This window comes from Pieris napi, chromosome 8 (genome assembly GCF_905475465.1).
Source record: "Pieris napi chromosome 8, ilPieNapi1.2, whole genome shotgun sequence".
NCBI classification, from domain to species: Eukaryota; Metazoa; Arthropoda; class Insecta; order Lepidoptera; family Pieridae; genus Pieris; species Pieris napi.
Genome location: NC_062241.1, coordinates 11,751,389 through 11,769,994, shown reverse-complemented (window position 1 = coordinate 11,769,994; position 18,606 = coordinate 11,751,389). Strand labels below are relative to the sequence as shown.

The 18,606-nt window shown below is 34.2% G+C and overlaps 2 protein-coding genes across 3 annotated transcripts; one reads left to right on the top strand and one right to left on the bottom strand.

Moving 5' to 3' along the window:
• The first annotated feature begins 1,570 nt into the window (after window positions 1–1,570).
• LOC125052021 (endothelin-converting enzyme homolog) lies at window positions 1,571–13,889 on the top strand. The gene is made up of 15 exons (XM_047652660.1): window positions 1,571–1,589; window positions 2,706–2,802; window positions 3,121–3,215; window positions 3,660–3,781; window positions 4,320–4,503; window positions 5,201–5,459; window positions 6,635–6,890; window positions 7,147–7,437; window positions 7,707–7,901; window positions 8,357–8,693; window positions 9,788–9,836; window positions 10,154–10,221; window positions 11,035–11,165; window positions 12,779–12,943; window positions 13,549–13,889. Exons 1-15 carry the CDS (start codon window positions 1,571–1,573, stop codon window positions 13,720–13,722), a joined length of 2,442 nt encoding a protein of 813 aa, XP_047508616.1. The 3' UTR covers window positions 13,723–13,889.
• On the bottom strand, window positions 13,810–18,547 carry LOC125051926 (fibroin heavy chain-like). Of its 2 annotated transcripts, XM_047652554.1 has the most exons (4): window positions 18,422–18,547; window positions 15,105–15,444; window positions 14,114–14,914; window positions 13,810–14,083 (listed from the first exon to the last, which is right to left on the bottom strand). In XM_047652554.1, the coding sequence occupies exons 1-4, from the start codon at window positions 18,443–18,445 to the stop codon at window positions 13,962–13,964; spliced, it is 1,287 nt and encodes a 428-aa protein (XP_047508510.1). In that variant the 5' UTR covers window positions 18,446–18,547; the 3' UTR covers window positions 13,810–13,961. The 2 variants fall into 2 exon arrangements, with proteins under 2 accessions (XP_047508510.1, XP_047508509.1); XM_047652553.1 differs by having other exon boundaries at window positions 13,810–14,914.
• Between the last annotated feature and the right edge of the window lie 59 nt (window positions 18,548–18,606).

The window sequence follows — 18,606 nt, the reverse complement described above, 5'->3', positions numbered from 1 at the left end:
AAACACTTAAAACTGTGTAACATAGGTATAATACACCACAGCCTAACTCTAACCTACAAATCATCGAAAATGTCACCTTATGCATGAATGAATATATTATTTGACATTTCCTATTGTTAGATCGATATCACAGCACATCACTACTCATCGCGTGTTCTACTATACCCTACTGTCCTTTGACCTGGGTCTATAATGACACCATGGCTTTATGTTAATATGGATTTTCTACAAAGTATTTATAATCTGCACTGATTAATTTTAGACTATTAATTTTGTAAATTGCAGTTTTAAGAGTTAGTTAAACTATTGCATAGATTTTATCGCGGGCTTTGAGCGCGGCGATCGAATCAAGAAATTCCGTAACGAAAAAACCTTACACACGATGACGTTATATAGGTGCGGCAAATACGCGTTAGAGTGGGACAGAACGCAAACTGCGCATTCCCATCTCTTTGACGAGATTGGTGACGTAGCGTGAGCGCGGCCGGTCAATATCAAAGAAAAACAAATACATACTGCATAAATAAAAAATCAATTAATAATTATAACTGCATAAGTTGATAAAAATGCTATGCCATAGCTTTACCGCGGCAGTCCCCGAGTGCCACACGATTTTTATTTATTTTTTTACAAAAAACATATGTGTCCCTGTGGCTTTGAAGTAAGTAGCCTTGGACACCATTGCCAAAAGAGTGCAGGTCGTTTTTCTCGCCACGCTGCACTCAACGACATTATACGCCGCTCTCTTGCCTCCGTTAATGTTCCAGCAATTTGGGAGCCAACAGGCATCGCAAGAGACGATGGCAAGCTGGGATGTCGTTGATCCCTTGGAAAATGGGACGAGCTCTAGTATGGGATGCTACTTGTGTGGACACGTTTGCCTCGTCTCAGCTTCCTCGGACAAGCAAAAAAGCTGGGGCCGCCGCAGAGCAGGCGGAAAATATTAAACGGCTCAAATATAAATCTTTCCTCCTACTTCGATTTTGTTTTGATTAATTTCTTTGGAGTAGAGACTCTTGGGCAGAGGGGTTCAAGTGCACAGGCGCTTATTAAAGATTTAAGTTGGCGTCTAGTAGATAGTACCGGTGACCCCAGAGCTGGTGCTTTCCTTAACGAATAAGGATCGCAATACAACAAGGAAATGCTGTCAACGTTAATGGTACACAGCTACAGGTCCAAACTTTTTAAATTTGTTTTAATTTTATTTTTATTAATTTTTATTATTAGTTTATTATTAATTTAATGTTTAGTTATAATAATAACTTTTTTCACAAGAAGAGAAACAAAATTTTCTCATGTAAGTGACATGTATCTTTTTAATGAGATTAAACTTCTTTAAAGCGAAGTCTTTGTCCAACAAAATACAATATAATGGGCACAGTACTAATCGCGAATGAAAATACCGTAACCACAACAAGCTTTTAGTTACAAAAATACCTTCAAACTGAAAACACTTCAGTAGCTATACATATTAATCCTACGAAAAATTTAAAAAAAGTACCTACACTAGAATACTTCTATGTCACTTATGAGTGATAAAACGAATGCCTGGCAACACGAAGGTGATGGAATGGGACCATCAGTTACACGTAAGTAAGCGAACACTACGTGTAAGATATTTAACCAAAATTCAATACAAAAATAAATCTTCTAAACAAACGCGTAATTGTTTCAAGGGTTTTAGAAAATATGTTTACATTTTAATATCAAATACATCTTCTATAAATCTACGACAAGGAGACGAGGCTTACTTTGGGTCACTACGTTCTTTAAAATGTTAATTCGCCACAAGATATTAAAAAAAAACTCAGAACTAGAGGGCATGTGGGAATGATGCTTACTTTATGTTAAGTGAACTCACACTACTAGGTAGCTGCGAGTGCCAGCCTTTTCGTAATCAGTCCGCTCTTCTCTTAATTCTTCTTAGTTTTAAAATACCTTAGCAGCTAATTCCACATAGCATATTATAAAATATATAATAGCAACACAAACAGTGTTCTTTAGTAACAGGAATCACACGTATGACAGTTCATATTATCATTGAGCACTGGCATATTTTTCTTCACACGAAAATGTAATTAATCCTGTCATGGATTAATAGAAGATAGAAGGTTGCTGATGGTATAATCATGATGAATCTAGTTAAAAATACTCTAAATTGTATTTATTTGAGGTCGTGCACCGCTAAACATTGTAAACGGTTAAGGCTAAAGGAAATAATATTTTCTAAAATTTCAACTTTTAATAGATCTATATATATATAATGAAAATGGTCTTCGTTTGAGGCTCAATCACGCCTAAACCACTGATCGTATCGACATGAAACTACCACCATTCGATGCGAAATTTAGACCTAGATGGTTTATAGCTATTTATTTATTAAATTCCAACGTTCCTTCATTTTTTTATTGCTGTTTTACTTTTATGAAAATTTATCCATACGGACTTCACCGCGGAAACATTCGGGGAGGCTTCCTAGAACCTCTAAACGTCAACATCTGTTAAAAACTCGATTTTCGAAATATTTCAATTTTCTTAGCGGGAAGTTAAAAAGAAGAATAATAAAAATATGAAAAAAAATAAAATAATGAAACATAAAATTTATTTTAATTCGTTCGTAATTCAGCAAAGCGGGCGCGAAACGGCTAGTAGATTATATAGCGGAATTGATTTGAAGTTTTATTATTAAATTGTCTCATGTGCAGGCAGGGATAGCGCCGTAATATCCACACCAACGTTGAAAAATGGGAGTGATATACGGGAATCTGGATACTTGATAGCTGTCGGGTCCAGGACTGCCAGGTGAAATTTAATAAATATGTAAAAAGATACGATATCAAAGTGTTTTTCTTCGCGCTAATACGCTTAAATACGCTTTCCTGGAACTAGTTTCAAACTTCACAAGTCCACCAATTATTCGTAAATTAAGAGGCACATCGTCCTATATCTAATCAGATACGTTTCAACATAGAAATTGGTTCCACTTCAATTAACAGGTATTTAATTTAATTACATAATGTGTGATGGCGTACACACAGTTTGACAGAGAGAGACAAAGAATTTAATTCAAATAAGAATTTAATTTTTACGTACGTTTTTAAGAAATTTATTTCGTTACAGATTCAGAAGAAAACACAAAAACAAAATGATGATTGCTTTTCTATTTATTTGTCTATTACTTCTACTATGCCTTTTTATAACAATGACTGTTTTATGTAAGTATTTAATGCTTAAACCATTCTATTATCTATGATTTATTAGCGTCATTAAAAAAATCTAGAAAAGATTAGATATATCAGGAGTTTTCAAGAAAATTGTTAGTCTACAACTGAACTAAAATAAACTCTTTGGCGCAACTTCATATTCTCGTACGTCGTCATTATTTGCTAAGAGGCAAGTTGGTGATCAGCCATATGTGCCTTACGCACACCTTCGACGGTCAGGTCTATGCATGCCGGTTTTCTCAAGTTTTCCATCAACGAACAAACTCTATATACGCACATAGAAAAGTCCACAGCCGTGATTTGATCTCAAGATTGAGGTCGCACGCTTAAGACATTAGGTGTACACTACTTAAAAAATCCTAAGGGATTCCTTTAAACACGTACTTCCAGTAGGTCTACCTGTCTATAGAATGCATAAGTTAACTTTTCTGACAGATGTCAAGCAAAAGCTGAGCAGACCAACAATAGTTTGCGAAAGTAAAGAATGTCTACGTTCAGCTGCCAATTTAGCATTGTCGATGGATAGAAGTGCTGATCCCTGCTATGATTTTTATCAGGTACCATTGATTATTGGATTTAATAAAAGAGGAGCATCAATCGTTAAAAACACAGAAATGAGAAGTTAATAAGGGCCTTGTACAACCAGAAAAAATACATACTATTCTTACAACCAATTATAATAGAAAAATAAAGATTTTTTGGGCATATTTAAAACCACGAACAAGCATTGATCAAATGCAATATGTCAGCTTTCAAAAACTAAAATTATAATTTTGACTTGAAGAAACTATCGTAAAATACGTGCTAAGACCTGAATATTGTCGCTTTGACTTTTTTATTTAACACAAGCAAAATTTCATTTCCCCATATACGGAACAAACCTGATTTGATTAGTTAGCCAAAATTCTTTGCCTACCCCTTATTGCGTAAGCCTTTGACCACAGTCAGACATATTTGACCTTTAAAGTCAATTTTTATCTATAACCCGTAAAAAGCCTTTCACCCTTAGGATTTTGTGTCAGATCAAAAACCTTCAAATATGTGCCAGGCTGTGCAGTATATTGTAGATTAGTCTTTATTTCCTGATCCTTCTAGTACGTGTGTGGAAACTGGGCTGAAGAGCACCCTCGACCAGACGCATACCACTCCTACGACTGGTTCCGAGACAAGCAAACCAAAGTGTACACAGTAGTGCGAGACTTTCTGAGTAGAAATACCAGCCTTCAGCCAAAACCCGTGCAACAAGCTAAGGATCTTTATACATCTTGTATGGACACAGGTAGTTTTGTATATAGCTATACTCCGATTTTTTATTCCGTAGAATTCTGAGATTTTATAAGTGTTCCTACTAAAAAAGTTCTCCAGCAAAAAAGGGACAAATTTGACCCAATTTGATTTTGACAAAATAAAATGCTACGTTTTTTTTATGTTTTACCTACAAACAGGTAAATCTAAATACTTACTCAAGTGACCTATAACACAAAATAGCAAATATTTCAATATATCGAATTAACTTTAATTAGGTACTTTATTTTATTCTTTACTGGCATCACTGCCTACTAATTCCAGGTTTTTACTAAAACAAAATGTTATCTTAACTTGTGCGTTTTCTACTGTTTGTGATGAAAAGGGACGTAATTATCACTCGCCGTTAAACCACTTTTAATGTGGATAAAAAAATAACACTTAATAAAATGGATACATTCACTAACAAATAAAACATATGTACCTATTATATAGACTCAGGTGTTCTGACTCGTATTGAAATTGGAAAATGTGCCCGGCCAAAAAGGTTTGCCATCTCTGACATCTCGAAAAATGATAGCTGTCAGAATTCTACGGAATTAAAAATCAGAGTATATGTAGATACATTAATGAAGCGAATCCGAAATGGTGTTAACGACTCGACTTTTAAATCACAGAGTAAACGACTGATATCTTAAAATAGTCTCTTACAAAATAACTATTTTTTACAGAAACCTTAGATAAACGCGGTCTAAAACCAATAATAAACATTTTGGAACAATTAGGGCTACCCTCATATCCCACCTTTTTAAATATAACAGAGGTCGATTACACTAATTTCACATTTGACTGGATCGAAAGTGTGATACAAATAAAGACACAACTCAGTATGGATGTGCTCATAGGTTTCGATATCGTAACAGATCCAAAGAATTCATCAGTTTATAGACTTATAATGGGGTCTCCCGAAACCACGAATCCATTTCCAAGGTATGTTATTCAAATTCAATCAATCATTTAAATGTAAAGGTACCACATTGTACACTTATGAACGTCAATAAAGAAATACATATTAAATGCTTCTAATTTTACTGGCAGTTCTCATATCAAGGGCGTAGAATCGACGAGAAGATCTGGCAATAAACTCTCCGCCACTCTTTTTAATCGCCAAGTTTTTTGTTTTACAAAATGTTTGAAAAAACGCTGCAACCATTAACACCATGTTCCCCATGACATCTTTAACTTTAAAAATATATACATATATATAAAAATATTTAAATGAGTCGTTGCTCAAACAATCGTTTTATGTGGTTTAACAACAAACTCAGCCCATAGTAGATCATAAATAATATAATAAGTAAAACAGTAGGATTGGAACGTGTTTTTATTAGAAAGTCTTTTGTCTTTCAAAATTATAACACCTAATAAAACAACTAGAAAACCTATTGGTTATAAACTTTGTTTTGCTTCTGGCATGTGGCAAACCCATTTTTGCTTCTTTTCATCAACTTTCTTTATACAAGCCTTTAGTTAGTTAAATTATTATTATAATCATTATTCCTCCGATACCGATATCATGTGTACTGAAGGTGTAATAATTTAAATAGACCTTGTCGCGTGTAAGTACTAGTAAGATAATATTCAAATAAACTGGGCTTTTTGCCAACGACCTAAGCAAGGCCGATTTATGGAGGGCTATAACCTTGGCGTTTACCACTGATATTAGTACCTATGTGGGGAATAATATTTACATATTTAAAGAACATCAGGGACGTAGCACTGTTCTCTGACTACATGTGTCTGATAAACAATTAACTACCAGCTCCCACCTTTTCATAATGCCAAATCATAAAATGACTGCTTCACGACAGATTTGAGAGCGACCGCCGATGCGAAAACCGCTGTGTGAGTTCGTGAAGTGAGTTACAGAATCGCAGGGCTGTACTCTGCTCGTAGAGTGTAGCGCCGTTTTCCCACTTCTTGTAGCTTTATAGTTTTATCGACTCTTCAAAGGACAGCGACCTAATATAAAGCGTGTGGAGGTAGTATTATGTGATTTAAAACCGTGCTTAAATTAGACTAACGGTTATTTGTTTTATTTTGTTATACAATTTGGGATGAATTTGCTGTAAATAAATAAATTCTTTACATATTTTCTATTACAGCATGTTAAATGAAAACAAACGTAAACACAGATTTAAGAGGGAAAACATTATACAAAGTAATTTAATAAACGCGAGACACGCACACAAAATCGATGAAGACCAAGAAGCAGATGTATATAAAATGTTTTACGCACATCTTATAAAATTGTTTCTTCTTGAAGATGATGTAAAATCAAATTTTACTGAAGCGGAACTGGATCAACTTATTGTTCACACTGCTGATGCATTTTATTCTATGAGTGTGGATATGTATGAGGTAATATATTACTAGAATTCAATATTTGGTTTGGAAAAAGCAACACTTAACAACAAAACTCTACAATCTTTAGCCAGGTTCCAAATTAACACATTTAGTAATTAGAATCGGATTGAAGATACCGTTAGGATACGATATAACAATTTTCACCTCAGTTTAACCATGTATTATTGAGGTATTAATATTATACCTCAGTATCGTAACATCCATGTTATTTAGTTTTTGCGTTGTAATCATTAATTCAATATTTTTTCAGCTTGAATCAGATAACAGTACAGATGTAGATGAATTATATCTAAATATTCCCGACTATACCGTTGACGACGTTCAAAAATATACAGACTCTATAGTAGAAATGAATAACGGAACATCTTTACCAATTTGGAGGAGGTATCTCGAAGGAGTATTTGATATAAGTGATGTTAAACTAGATTTTGGGAACGAGAAAATATTGATATCAGAACCGGATTTGAAATATATGTCACTTATGGCTGCATACCTTTCGAAAATGCCTCCCGTTCTGATTGAACTCTTCGTCTGGATGAAGGTAATTAAAATTAAAGGATTTACGATAATCATAGCTATAAAATAACCTTCCTAATGCATCTGATAAAGTACTATAAATCAAAATACGGCAATAAATATTTTTTTTAATTGAATTGAAAATACATCCGAATCACTTTTTCTTTAAAACCTATTTCCATTTTGCCAGTAGAATATAAATCACTCTCCTAGGTCAATAAAGAAATTATAATTCTTTATTCTACATGAATGAAATACAAAAACACATTGCAATTACGGAAATAATATTTGCAGGTCATAGAAGTAATGGCAGTGCACACTAACTCAGAGCTTCGAGCTTTATATGAACGAGCTTCCGAAGAGCTTCAGTCTGGACACATGACATTGTCACGCAGCCTCCATTGCGCAAACGCTGTTAACGATTTGCTTGGGATGGCAGTTTCTTACGCGATTGTTGATCAGAACTTTTTTAATAATACTAAACCAAAGGTAATCTGAAATTATGACTTTGCGTTTGATAAATTTCACGCAGCCTATTTATTTATTTATTTACACTTCATTGCCATAATACACATAATTATACATATATAAAAAAACAAAAAGTAAGTGGGTTACATAAGTTATTAGGCAACGGGCGGCCTTATCGCTAACAAGTTATTTCTTCCAGGCAACCCTAATTGAAGTTACGCACGTATGCACAATATATAATTGTTTTAATTTAACTGGATTTTATAATAACGAATTAAAATAAGTTCTGTAATTTACCTTGAATATTAAACATTAATATATATGTAGTAGAATCTATCATTTGTTCAAAAACATTAAAAAATGCTTTAAAAAACTTGGCTGATTATTCCGTTAAAAGTTTGTTTTTAGAATACAATAATTTGCATGATTTAATCAAACAGAAATTACAAGACTTAATTTCTCATATGTATTTCCAGATTGAAACAATGTTAAACGAGTTAAAAAATGCCCTAGCGCATTTAGTTGGGGTCGCGAAATGGATGGACGATGATACTAAACTGGCAACATATAAAAAGATAGTTGAAATGAAAACCCTTGTAGGTTTCCCGGATTGGTTACTTGAAGATGGACGTTTAGAAGAATACTACAAAGGGATTGAAGTGAACACGAAACATTACTTAGAAAATCTAATAAATATTGTTCAATCTAAACTGAAGAATGCTTTAAATAAATTTCGTATCGGAAATAATTACACGTGGGCAACTGATCCAACAGAAGTGAACGCGTATCATACCTATCAAGAAAATACTATAAGTAAGTTTCTATAACTATATATACTACTTAATGATATACTTAAGTTAACGTAACATATGTTGCATCAAATTAGGTGCGCTCTTAATAGGCGAGATAAGCGTGAGACCCTGAGGTCTACTTTCTTTCTATGTGCGTGAATACCCGCTCGTACAGTGGTCAATGAGGAAAGCGGCATTTCTTAGACCCAAGAATCGACGGGGTATGTCAGGCCCAGAATGCTGAACTCCTGATATTACAAAAAATATATCACAAATCTGGTTACGCTATGCATTGTAATGTAATGATGAAAAAAATGTAATGTGATGTAATGTGAATAAGTAATTAGTGACATTCTGATGACAAAGAGAAATAATGATTGAACTGTAGTTTACCGACGATGGGTATTAATTAAAGTCACTTTTATGCTATCGTAAAGCTTTTATCGCTATGCGATAGCTTATATGCGCTATATTAATATCAAAGAAAAAACTTGAATTAATATCAAAGATAAAAAAACTACATAAATAAAAATTTTAAAAAAATATAATTTCATAAGTTGATAAAAAATGCTATATATATAATAGCTTTACCGTGGCAGTCCCCGAGTGCCACACTTTTTTTTATTTTCTATTGAACACTTGAGACCTATTGGTGAGACGAACAATTTTTTTTTTTTTAAAGACAATTCACACCAATGGACCTAGTCCCATGCTAAGCTGGTGAAGCTTGTGTTATGGGTACTAGGCAACGGATATACATACATATTATAGATAGATAAACATATAAATACATATTTAAACACCCAAGACCTAAGCACAACACCAAATGCTCATCACATCGATGTTCGTCTCAGCCGGGGATCGAACCCGGGACCCATGGTTTCGCAGTCAGGGGTACTAACCACTAGACCAATGAGTCGTCAAATACAATGACTCCTGCATGTCAAAATACAATACAATTTGACATACTGGAGTCATGAAAGTACCTTATGTTTCACCGTTCTACATATAAGCAAATAGGTAATCAGAAAAGTGTCACAAAATATAGTCTGGACAAAAATATGACACTTCAAGTTAAAGCCGTAATTAATTAAGATTTTCTTAATCCGGACGCAGCCGTGCCTTTGGTGATGTTGCAATATCCTTTCTTCGATTTAGGGCTTGAGTATGTATATATATATAGATATTTTTTTAGACACAGCCATCTAGGTGCTATAATACAAGTAATTCCTTTACACACACTTTGGCAAACTGTTGAATGATTTTATTAAATTTTAAATATAAAGTTATAAATATAAATATCTATTTATTAGCTTCTTCTGTTTTGTCTTGGTAACATTGTTGCTGTCCAAAAATCTCTAGAATCGTAAATCAGAGATCAGAATTCATTCTTGTAATCAATACTTCCTAAACATAATTAATTTATTGATATTATTTTTAAGGAATTTTACGATGTTCTGATTGATCTCGAATTTTTTGCAGCTCCTTAAACTATGGCTCTTTAGGAGCTGTTCTAGGACACGAAATAACTCATGGATTTGACAACTTTGGTAAGAAATCCTTAAAGAAAAGAGTGTATCAATACTTGAAAAACCGGTAACGCACTTGCGAGCCCTCTGTCCATGGGCCGTTTGGGCGTTTCCCCCTGTTATATAAATGAAATAACATTGTTATTTATTATTTTAAGTTACTTAAATTAACTCTAAATTTGTCTTTTTATCTATGAGCTGTCAAAATTCAAATCCCAAAGATTAAATCGCTCTAAATAAAATAAGAAATAATGATTGAAGTAATATTTAACACAAAACACAAGTAGAACTTAAAATTTATTACTAAACAAATTAATTAGTTTATATTTTTATAAATTAAATTTGGCCTTTTTTTTATTGCTTAAAAAGTAGTTTTTTGGTTGAAATTATTTTCTCTATCTCCTACATTCTCAAATTAATGTTTCTTGCAGTTTCAGATTATATGAATATGTTTAAATATGATTTTGTATAGTATTATTACATTTTATATAGCATTACAGATGATGATTTCTATAATCATACCAAATCGATAATTCTGTAATCATACCGAAACCAGACTACGCGAAGTATAAATGGAACAATATTTCTGAATTCGATTTTGTTTACTTGGTTTGATTTCGACCGTCTTATTATAAAGTCTCTCTTTCGCTCTCGCTGTGCACCAATAATTGTCCCAATACTTTAAATGCTTACTGATGTAGTCAAAAACCTCGAACACGTTTAACTGTGTCTGGAATAGAAGGCTAATCATCTACATATAGAAAACAAATACATTTGCCCTACAATTCATTGCTGATTTGTTACTTACACCTTAATAATTTAAGCATACTCTAGGTCGACAATTTGATAAAAACGGTAACCTGATACCATGGTGGTCGAATGACACAATCAAATCATTTGTCAACATGACACAATGCTTTGTGGATCAGTATTCTTCATTCTACATTCCCCAAATTGGGAAACATGTAAGTATATGTTCCTTAACATAGATATATACTTTGTTTTGTCTTGCACTTGTCTTTTTATATAAATTTACCTTATAAGGCGCTTAAAAACTTAATAGCTAAATTTTGATTTTAGTTTGATATTTTAGTAGCAATGGGTACCTCTTTATAATCTATAAATATAAAAAATTAATGGTGCTACAACCTTATTACCTCACATTGCCTCACATTTCTGTATCTGTTTCATCATCATTTGTCAATCTAATAGATGATCGGCCTCCTGTGACTGACACATGCCGTTGACTTTTTGGGTCTAAGGCAAATCGGTTTCCTCACGATGTTTTCCTTCACTTTTCAAGCGAATGTTAAATGTGCAAATAGAATGAAAGTCTATTGGTGCACAGCCGGGGATCGAACCTACGACCTCAGGGATGAGAGTCACACGTTGAAGCCACTAAGCCAACACAGCTCTCTTTAAAATCTATACAATTAGATTTTCTTAATAGCTTGCCTAGTACTGTAAGGCCGTTTCTCCACTGCTCCGGTCCGGCAAACGTTAATTACCGATCCGATTTAGAAACTCACAACAGTACTTACGTGCTTCTCCACTACTCCGGCATCCGGTTTTTAACGATCCGATAACTTGCTAGATCGGAACGCGGTGTTTTATCGGTCCAAGTATATCCACGAGGTTATAAATTATTATACATAGGTTTATTTATTTATAGTTATATTATATCATAAAGTATTAGTGAACTATTTATTAAGTAGATTATAATATTTCAAGATAGACAATATAAAAAAAGTAATAAACTAGCCAGGCAATAAAATATTCAGAATTTAGAACGTTTTATTAATAAAATAAAGTATATGCGTTTTAGTTAATATCAGTGTTGCATGATAAATATCGGTTATTGTCGGATCGGATATAGTGGAGAAGCGCAATCCGGCTTTCCGATATTTTTTTAATGACTCATTCCGGTATCCGACGCCGGACCGGAGCAGTGCAGAAAGGGCCTAAAGGGTATGCTCACTAAAAATCAATCCGAATAAAATTCACTGCAATTATCGTGATTCGTGTGTCTTTTTTTTATTGTCCTTTTCATTGTGTACATATGTTTTTTTGGTTTATTGTACATATTATGTAGCCTTGTGCATTTCTTGCTCAACTTATTTAATTAAAAAAAAATGTTTCCTGGCAGTTTTGATTTTTATTTTTGTGTTGTATGTCCACGTTTGGCAGCCGTATGTGAGAGTAGGTAAGATACAAGTGTCCAAGACAATTTACTTGAGGTGAAGGGGAAATTACCCCTAAGATTTCCTTCAAGGATCAAAACTTTTTACAGCTTCCAGCCATTTTTATGTTCGAATGTTAATTGTTTTTCAATGAAATATAAATGAGTATAGAAATAAATAAATGTATAAATAGTGAGGGTATTTGGCGCAGAAAAGGACATAAATTACATTAAAATTTATGATCTGTTGAGTGCCAAATATTTATGAGTTAAAATCTACTCTGAAAATTATCGTAATCTCGTTGAGATTAAATATCTATAAACCTTTTGATTGAAAACAATATGGTACCCGTAATATTGTATCGTATATTAAGTTGGTACAAGGTATAAATATTTCAGGTCGATGGTAAAAAGACACTTGGCGAGAATATAGCAGATAACGGTGGCGTGAAAGAGGCGTATGCAGCTTTAAAAGCACATTTGAGAAAAACCAGCCCCGAATTAAAACTACCTGGATTTGAATATTTTACTTCAGAGCAACTCTTCTTCCTGTCATATGGCAATGTAAGTAAAACTTAGCTAAGTAAGCCCAGCATCAGCTTAGAAGTGAGACTAGTATTGAAACGTTTAAATTGCTGTCTTTTTACACGCTTTATATTAGCTTCACCTGTATGTATGTATGTAAGCGACTCCTTCGGACTCGATTTTGACCCACTTTAAACGGACAGATTTTATTCAAATTTTGCGCACCTGTCAAAGATCGATGACAATGCAATAATCCGAAAAAAAAAAATATATAACTAAAAAATAAAAAAATAGTAATAGTTAAAAAACTAAAAAACACGCTTTTAAAGCACATCAAACTAAAAAGTGAAAAATAATTCCTAATTTAGGCTGAAAATGGTAATGAACAAAAAATACTGGTATTATTGTGAAAAAGCGTGGGGCGCTCTGTGCCATATTTTTCGTGTATAGAGCAACCCATTTTCAGCCTAAATTAGGTATTATTTTTCACTTTTTAGTTTGATGTGCTTTAAAAGCGTGTTTTTTTAGTTTTTTTAAACTATTATTTATTTTTTATTTAAATGCGTAGACAACTTTTATTGCCTTCCAAAGTTCATTCTTTTTCCTAAAAGTTGTTAACTGTATAGTGTATACATACTTAACAGCTCTGGTGCGGAGTAACTACAATAGAAGCTTTAAAAGCAGACATGGAAGATGAGCATGCGCCGCAGCATTTACGCGCTCGAGGAGCTTTACAGAACAACCCTGACTTTGCCAAGACATGGCGTTGTCCCCCTGGATCTCCGATGAATCCTAACAAACGATGTATCATCTTTTAGTCGTAATATCCAACATAAAGTACAAGATCGACAATAATAATGTTTACTGTTTTTAATGCCGTGTGTTTCATAAAATAATACAATTAAAAGCTTTAAATTTATTTATTTACGATAATAAAGTGCATTTATAAGGTACATACTTTACATGAACTTATTATTTGACAAGATTCTATAATACAATATTTAATAAATATATAACAATTTCAATCCGTATTTTTGTGTACATTCTGACTTATAATCTAGTGAATGGAATGGCCGATGGTTGAGTAAGAGTGGCCGAGGCCAGTACTGCCCAGACTGCCGTAAGATCCGTATGAGCTGGCGTATGTTCCGATTCCGGAGCCGTAACCACTGCTAAGGCCTAAGCCGGAGCTGTAACCACTGCTAAGCCCCAAGCCGGAGCTGTAACCACCGCTAAGCCCCAAGCCGGAGCCGTAACCACCGCTAATGCCCAAGCCGGAGCCGTAACCACCGCTAAGGCCCAAGCCGGAGCCTACAGATATGCCTTGTCCGATACCAGCGCCAAGCGAGACACCGCTTGAAACTGGGACGGCAACTTGGGTTTGTACCGCTACGGGTCTGTCAACGACGACTGGGTGTGGTACTGCCACAGGTCTGTCAACAACAACGGGGTGTGGGACCGGTACGGGCCTGTCAACTTGAACTGGCACTGGGACGCTCACTGGGCGATCGACGTGGACTGGGTATGGTACTGGCACTTGACGGTTAATGTAGACTGGACGGTCCACAGGCACTTGCTTCTCAACCGTGACTGGGTATGGAACGGGCACAGAAACTGGTACCTTAACTGGGTATGGCACCTTCCTCTCGTAGTAAACTGGCACCTGTCTGGTGATCTCAACTGGCACTTTGTGGATGACTGGAACTGGCCTGTCGACTGGTACAGGCACTGAGACTCTGTACGGAACTGGCACTGGTCGGTCAACAGGTACTTGTACGGGTACTTGGACTGGAACTTGTACGTTATGGGTGATGGTCCTCGTGATGTATCGGGGGACTTCCTGGCGAAGAATAACAGGGTTTGGCTGCACTGAGACTGATGATTGAACGGCTGGGGCGGGGGCGACTGCAACTGCGGGGCCGGCTGACACGGCCACAGCTGGGCCAGCGGAGATTGCTCCTCCTCCAATAGCTATGCCTGAGCCGCCTAAGGCAACACCACTTCCAATACCTGAACATTAAAATAAATTAACATGTGTCAACTATAAACACGTATATATATAAAAAATATCTCTTTTTCAAGATTATGTTGAAATTTGAAATGCTAGAAAAAGTAATAATTAAGTTAAATACTTCTATGTGTAGTCTGGTACTTTAATAGTGTTTTCAGATCATATATTTTTTATTACAATAATACATACCACTTCCGACAGAAATCCCACTGCCGATACCGATTCCACTACCGATACCGATTCCACTACCGATACCGATTCCATTACCGATACCGATTCCACTGCCGATGCCCACTCCACTGCCTATTCCACTGCCGATTCCAATACCGCCACCGTAGCCTAATCCACCACCATAACCGAATCCTTGAGAAATGCCGCTTGAAATATATCCGTGTCCGCCGGAAATGATTCCTCTTTTAACTGGTTTACCGGATGGTCCATCTTTGATTCCATTTTCTAAAAGCTCAGATACTTTTGCTTTCTGTTCTATTTCCTTACTCAGTACTAGAGTGCTCCCGAGAAGGAGTACCTGGAACAGAAAATAACTTCTTAAGATACTCCGATTTTTATAATTAAATCAAAGTCCATTGTACTTGGGCTACTCTAGAAAAGTCGGAATCTATTTATAAGCAGGTAATATTATGCAGTATTGTAGATCAATGTCTACCAGCTATGAGCTAAGACTACCGTAGGTCAAGGTGAAGTCTAAGCCTCATATGGACGCATAGTTTCTAATCAATAATGGTATTGGTATTCAAAAGAATAAATTCTAGGAGTTATTTAGAAAAAGGTTTGTTTTATAACCTGTATTAAAATTCAATATTCTGATTTTTTAATTCTCTTGATAAAAATATTAATTATTATTCTAAACAATACTGGTGCCCGGACAGCGTCTGCGCAGGATTAAAATAACATTTATCCAAATGATGTTGTGAAAGACATCTACTTTAAATACCAGAAGCGATAAAAGTATATATATTTTTATTTAGGAATCAATTTATTATGTGCATTTGAAAATTATTAATTATTATTGTAGGAGTTCACTTTTTTGGCTATAATGGCTTACACATAAGACATCTAGTTAAATATACTAATGGCGGTCTTTTTTGTAGGACTATTTAAGATAAACATTTCCATCATACATTACATAATTATGTGTAACTCTAGCGGTTTTGGCAGCGCACGCCAGATTGGCTCACAGATGGTAGATTTTTTCCTACTTACTTGATATTTTGGATATTTCACACAATATATTATTGTAAAGTTTCATTAAAATCCATTCAGTAGTTTTTACGTGAAAGAGTAACAAACAACCATCCATACTTACAAACTTTCGCGTTTATAATATTAGTAGGATGAAAAAGGAGATAATGTAAATGGAAAGAATCCTTTATCACGCACTTTTTAATAATACCCTTTTTGAATAGTTATTAATTATTATTACCTTAAATGCATACAATTGCCAACAATGTAAGACGCAACATCAATCTTTAATTTTTGAAAATATCTATTAAAGCTACTGTCTATTAAAGCACATCCAATTTAAAGCCGTATTTTTTCACATTACTTCAATAGTAAACCGTCTACAGTAAAAACTATTTAATCGCTAAGTTATCTCTGATATAGTTAACTCCGGAATCTAGAACACACGGAACCTCGTAAATCTCGACCCGGGGGGGTCTAGGCATGTCACACAGAATTGTGTAATTGTAAAAGAACGTAATACTGTGAACTACTGTCTCTAAAAGCCGCATATGTTTCTTATTTGAAATGTGTTAGTAACAGAGCTCGTTCAACGAATAAGTATCGCAATATGGCGAGGAAATTCTGCCAGCGTTAAAGGTACGAAGGGACTCAACTTTTTAAATTTGTTTCTATCATAAATTATCTTTTTTATAATTTTTAGAACATTCTAAATACTGTATATTTTATTGTTATGAAGACTAAAAAAGTGTGTGAGTGGTAGTTTTCAAAATGATACTTCACTAATTTCAAGCCGATATTTTACTTTGAAATGAGAATTGAATTGAATTTACTAAAAGTTATCACACATGTTTATAACCATGGGTCCGAAGAAGATGTCTATAGAATAAAAAAATAAAATAAAAAAAAATATGTTTATTATGGAACATAATATACATGTATCACTTATTCCACGTCATTATTTGAATTTGTAGGCATCCCTACTCATCGTCAAAGAAGACAGAGGGTGTAGGCCGAGAGAAAAAGCCGACGTAAAAAACTCTCGGTACTCTTTTAAAGCGTGAAATCATTTTATAATTCTAAAACTAGTGAGGTGGTGTTTGGGTGCTGGAACGGATTAATTGCATTTCAATGGGGAAAATTGATTTAACATCCAAAGTTACGGAACGAATTAAACTCGATGTCGAGGTACCACTGGATATATAATAATTATCATACATACATACAAGTGACCGTTTGACCGGCCAAGCAAGTAACAATTTATTGATCGCGTTTGTTTATATTCAATATGACACATTAAGGGCAATAGGATATGATTTAGAATAGGCGAACGAAATTGCGTAATACGTAACGAGTTTTAAGAACATATAACCTTAATTAAGTAATGAATTAAATCATAATTTACTGTGGCGCTACAACCCTCAGATTTCTGTATATTACATTAATAATTTTTCTTTCCAGGAGAGGCTTTTTGCCTGAGATACCGCCGATTTATATTAAACATATTTTTGACTAAAGTTTTCTCGCGGCTCTTTCTTCCCTATTTAATTATTATGCAAATATAAATAATCTCCTGTTGCACACCTGCGATTTAAATTTACGACGTTGCACGGGTAACGGAAAACATGTTAACTAAATATTAGAATTGATCAATGAACACGCGCAAAAAGGTTTCTTTTTAATAAGTAGCAGCGGTATTCTGTAACTTCCATTAGTCGGAACGATTCTAATGGTTACATATGATTGGTTAAGTCTGTCCAAATATCTTTTCTCAAGCCTTTTTTCGTAGGCCGCTGATGTCCAATAATTCAATAAAGTCATTTTCTACACTATAAAAATACTCGATTATATCCAATATAGTTTATGTTACGAAAATTTCTTATGAAGAAAATAGTGAATTAATAAAAATAAATCTGACACATTTGTATTACTTGCTTTAGTCAACACTAATTAATAATTTATAACTTTTTACAGGTTTAGTGGTGTATACTAACATTCACTATACATTCTATAACTTGTTCAAATGGACTTAATAGATATCATTGATTAGTATAGTTGTGGCAGATTTTCAAATATTATGGAACTTTAGTCAAAAACAACAATTGCTCTATATCGAAACAGATAAACAATAATTTTGATAAAATGAGTTGTATTTTACATTAAATTTATCTCTATCCATACCTATTTCAGCATAGATAATATTATATAATTTATATAATAACGAAAACTATCGAGCTTTCCCAGTTTGAAAAAAGAATCTTTATATTTCCTATTTATTAACGTGTGTAATAAAAATCACTCACCATAAATATCTGTACCGCAGCCATCTTAAATATATCCTTATATATTATATACAAAATCACATTGGCTGTGGATTAGACGGTTGCAGTCAGTCTGATTGATAAGGCAGGACCTAAGAGCTTATATACTTTGAACTGCGATCGTATTTCGCAGGCTTACATTTAAGTTACCTTAAATGACCGGTTGC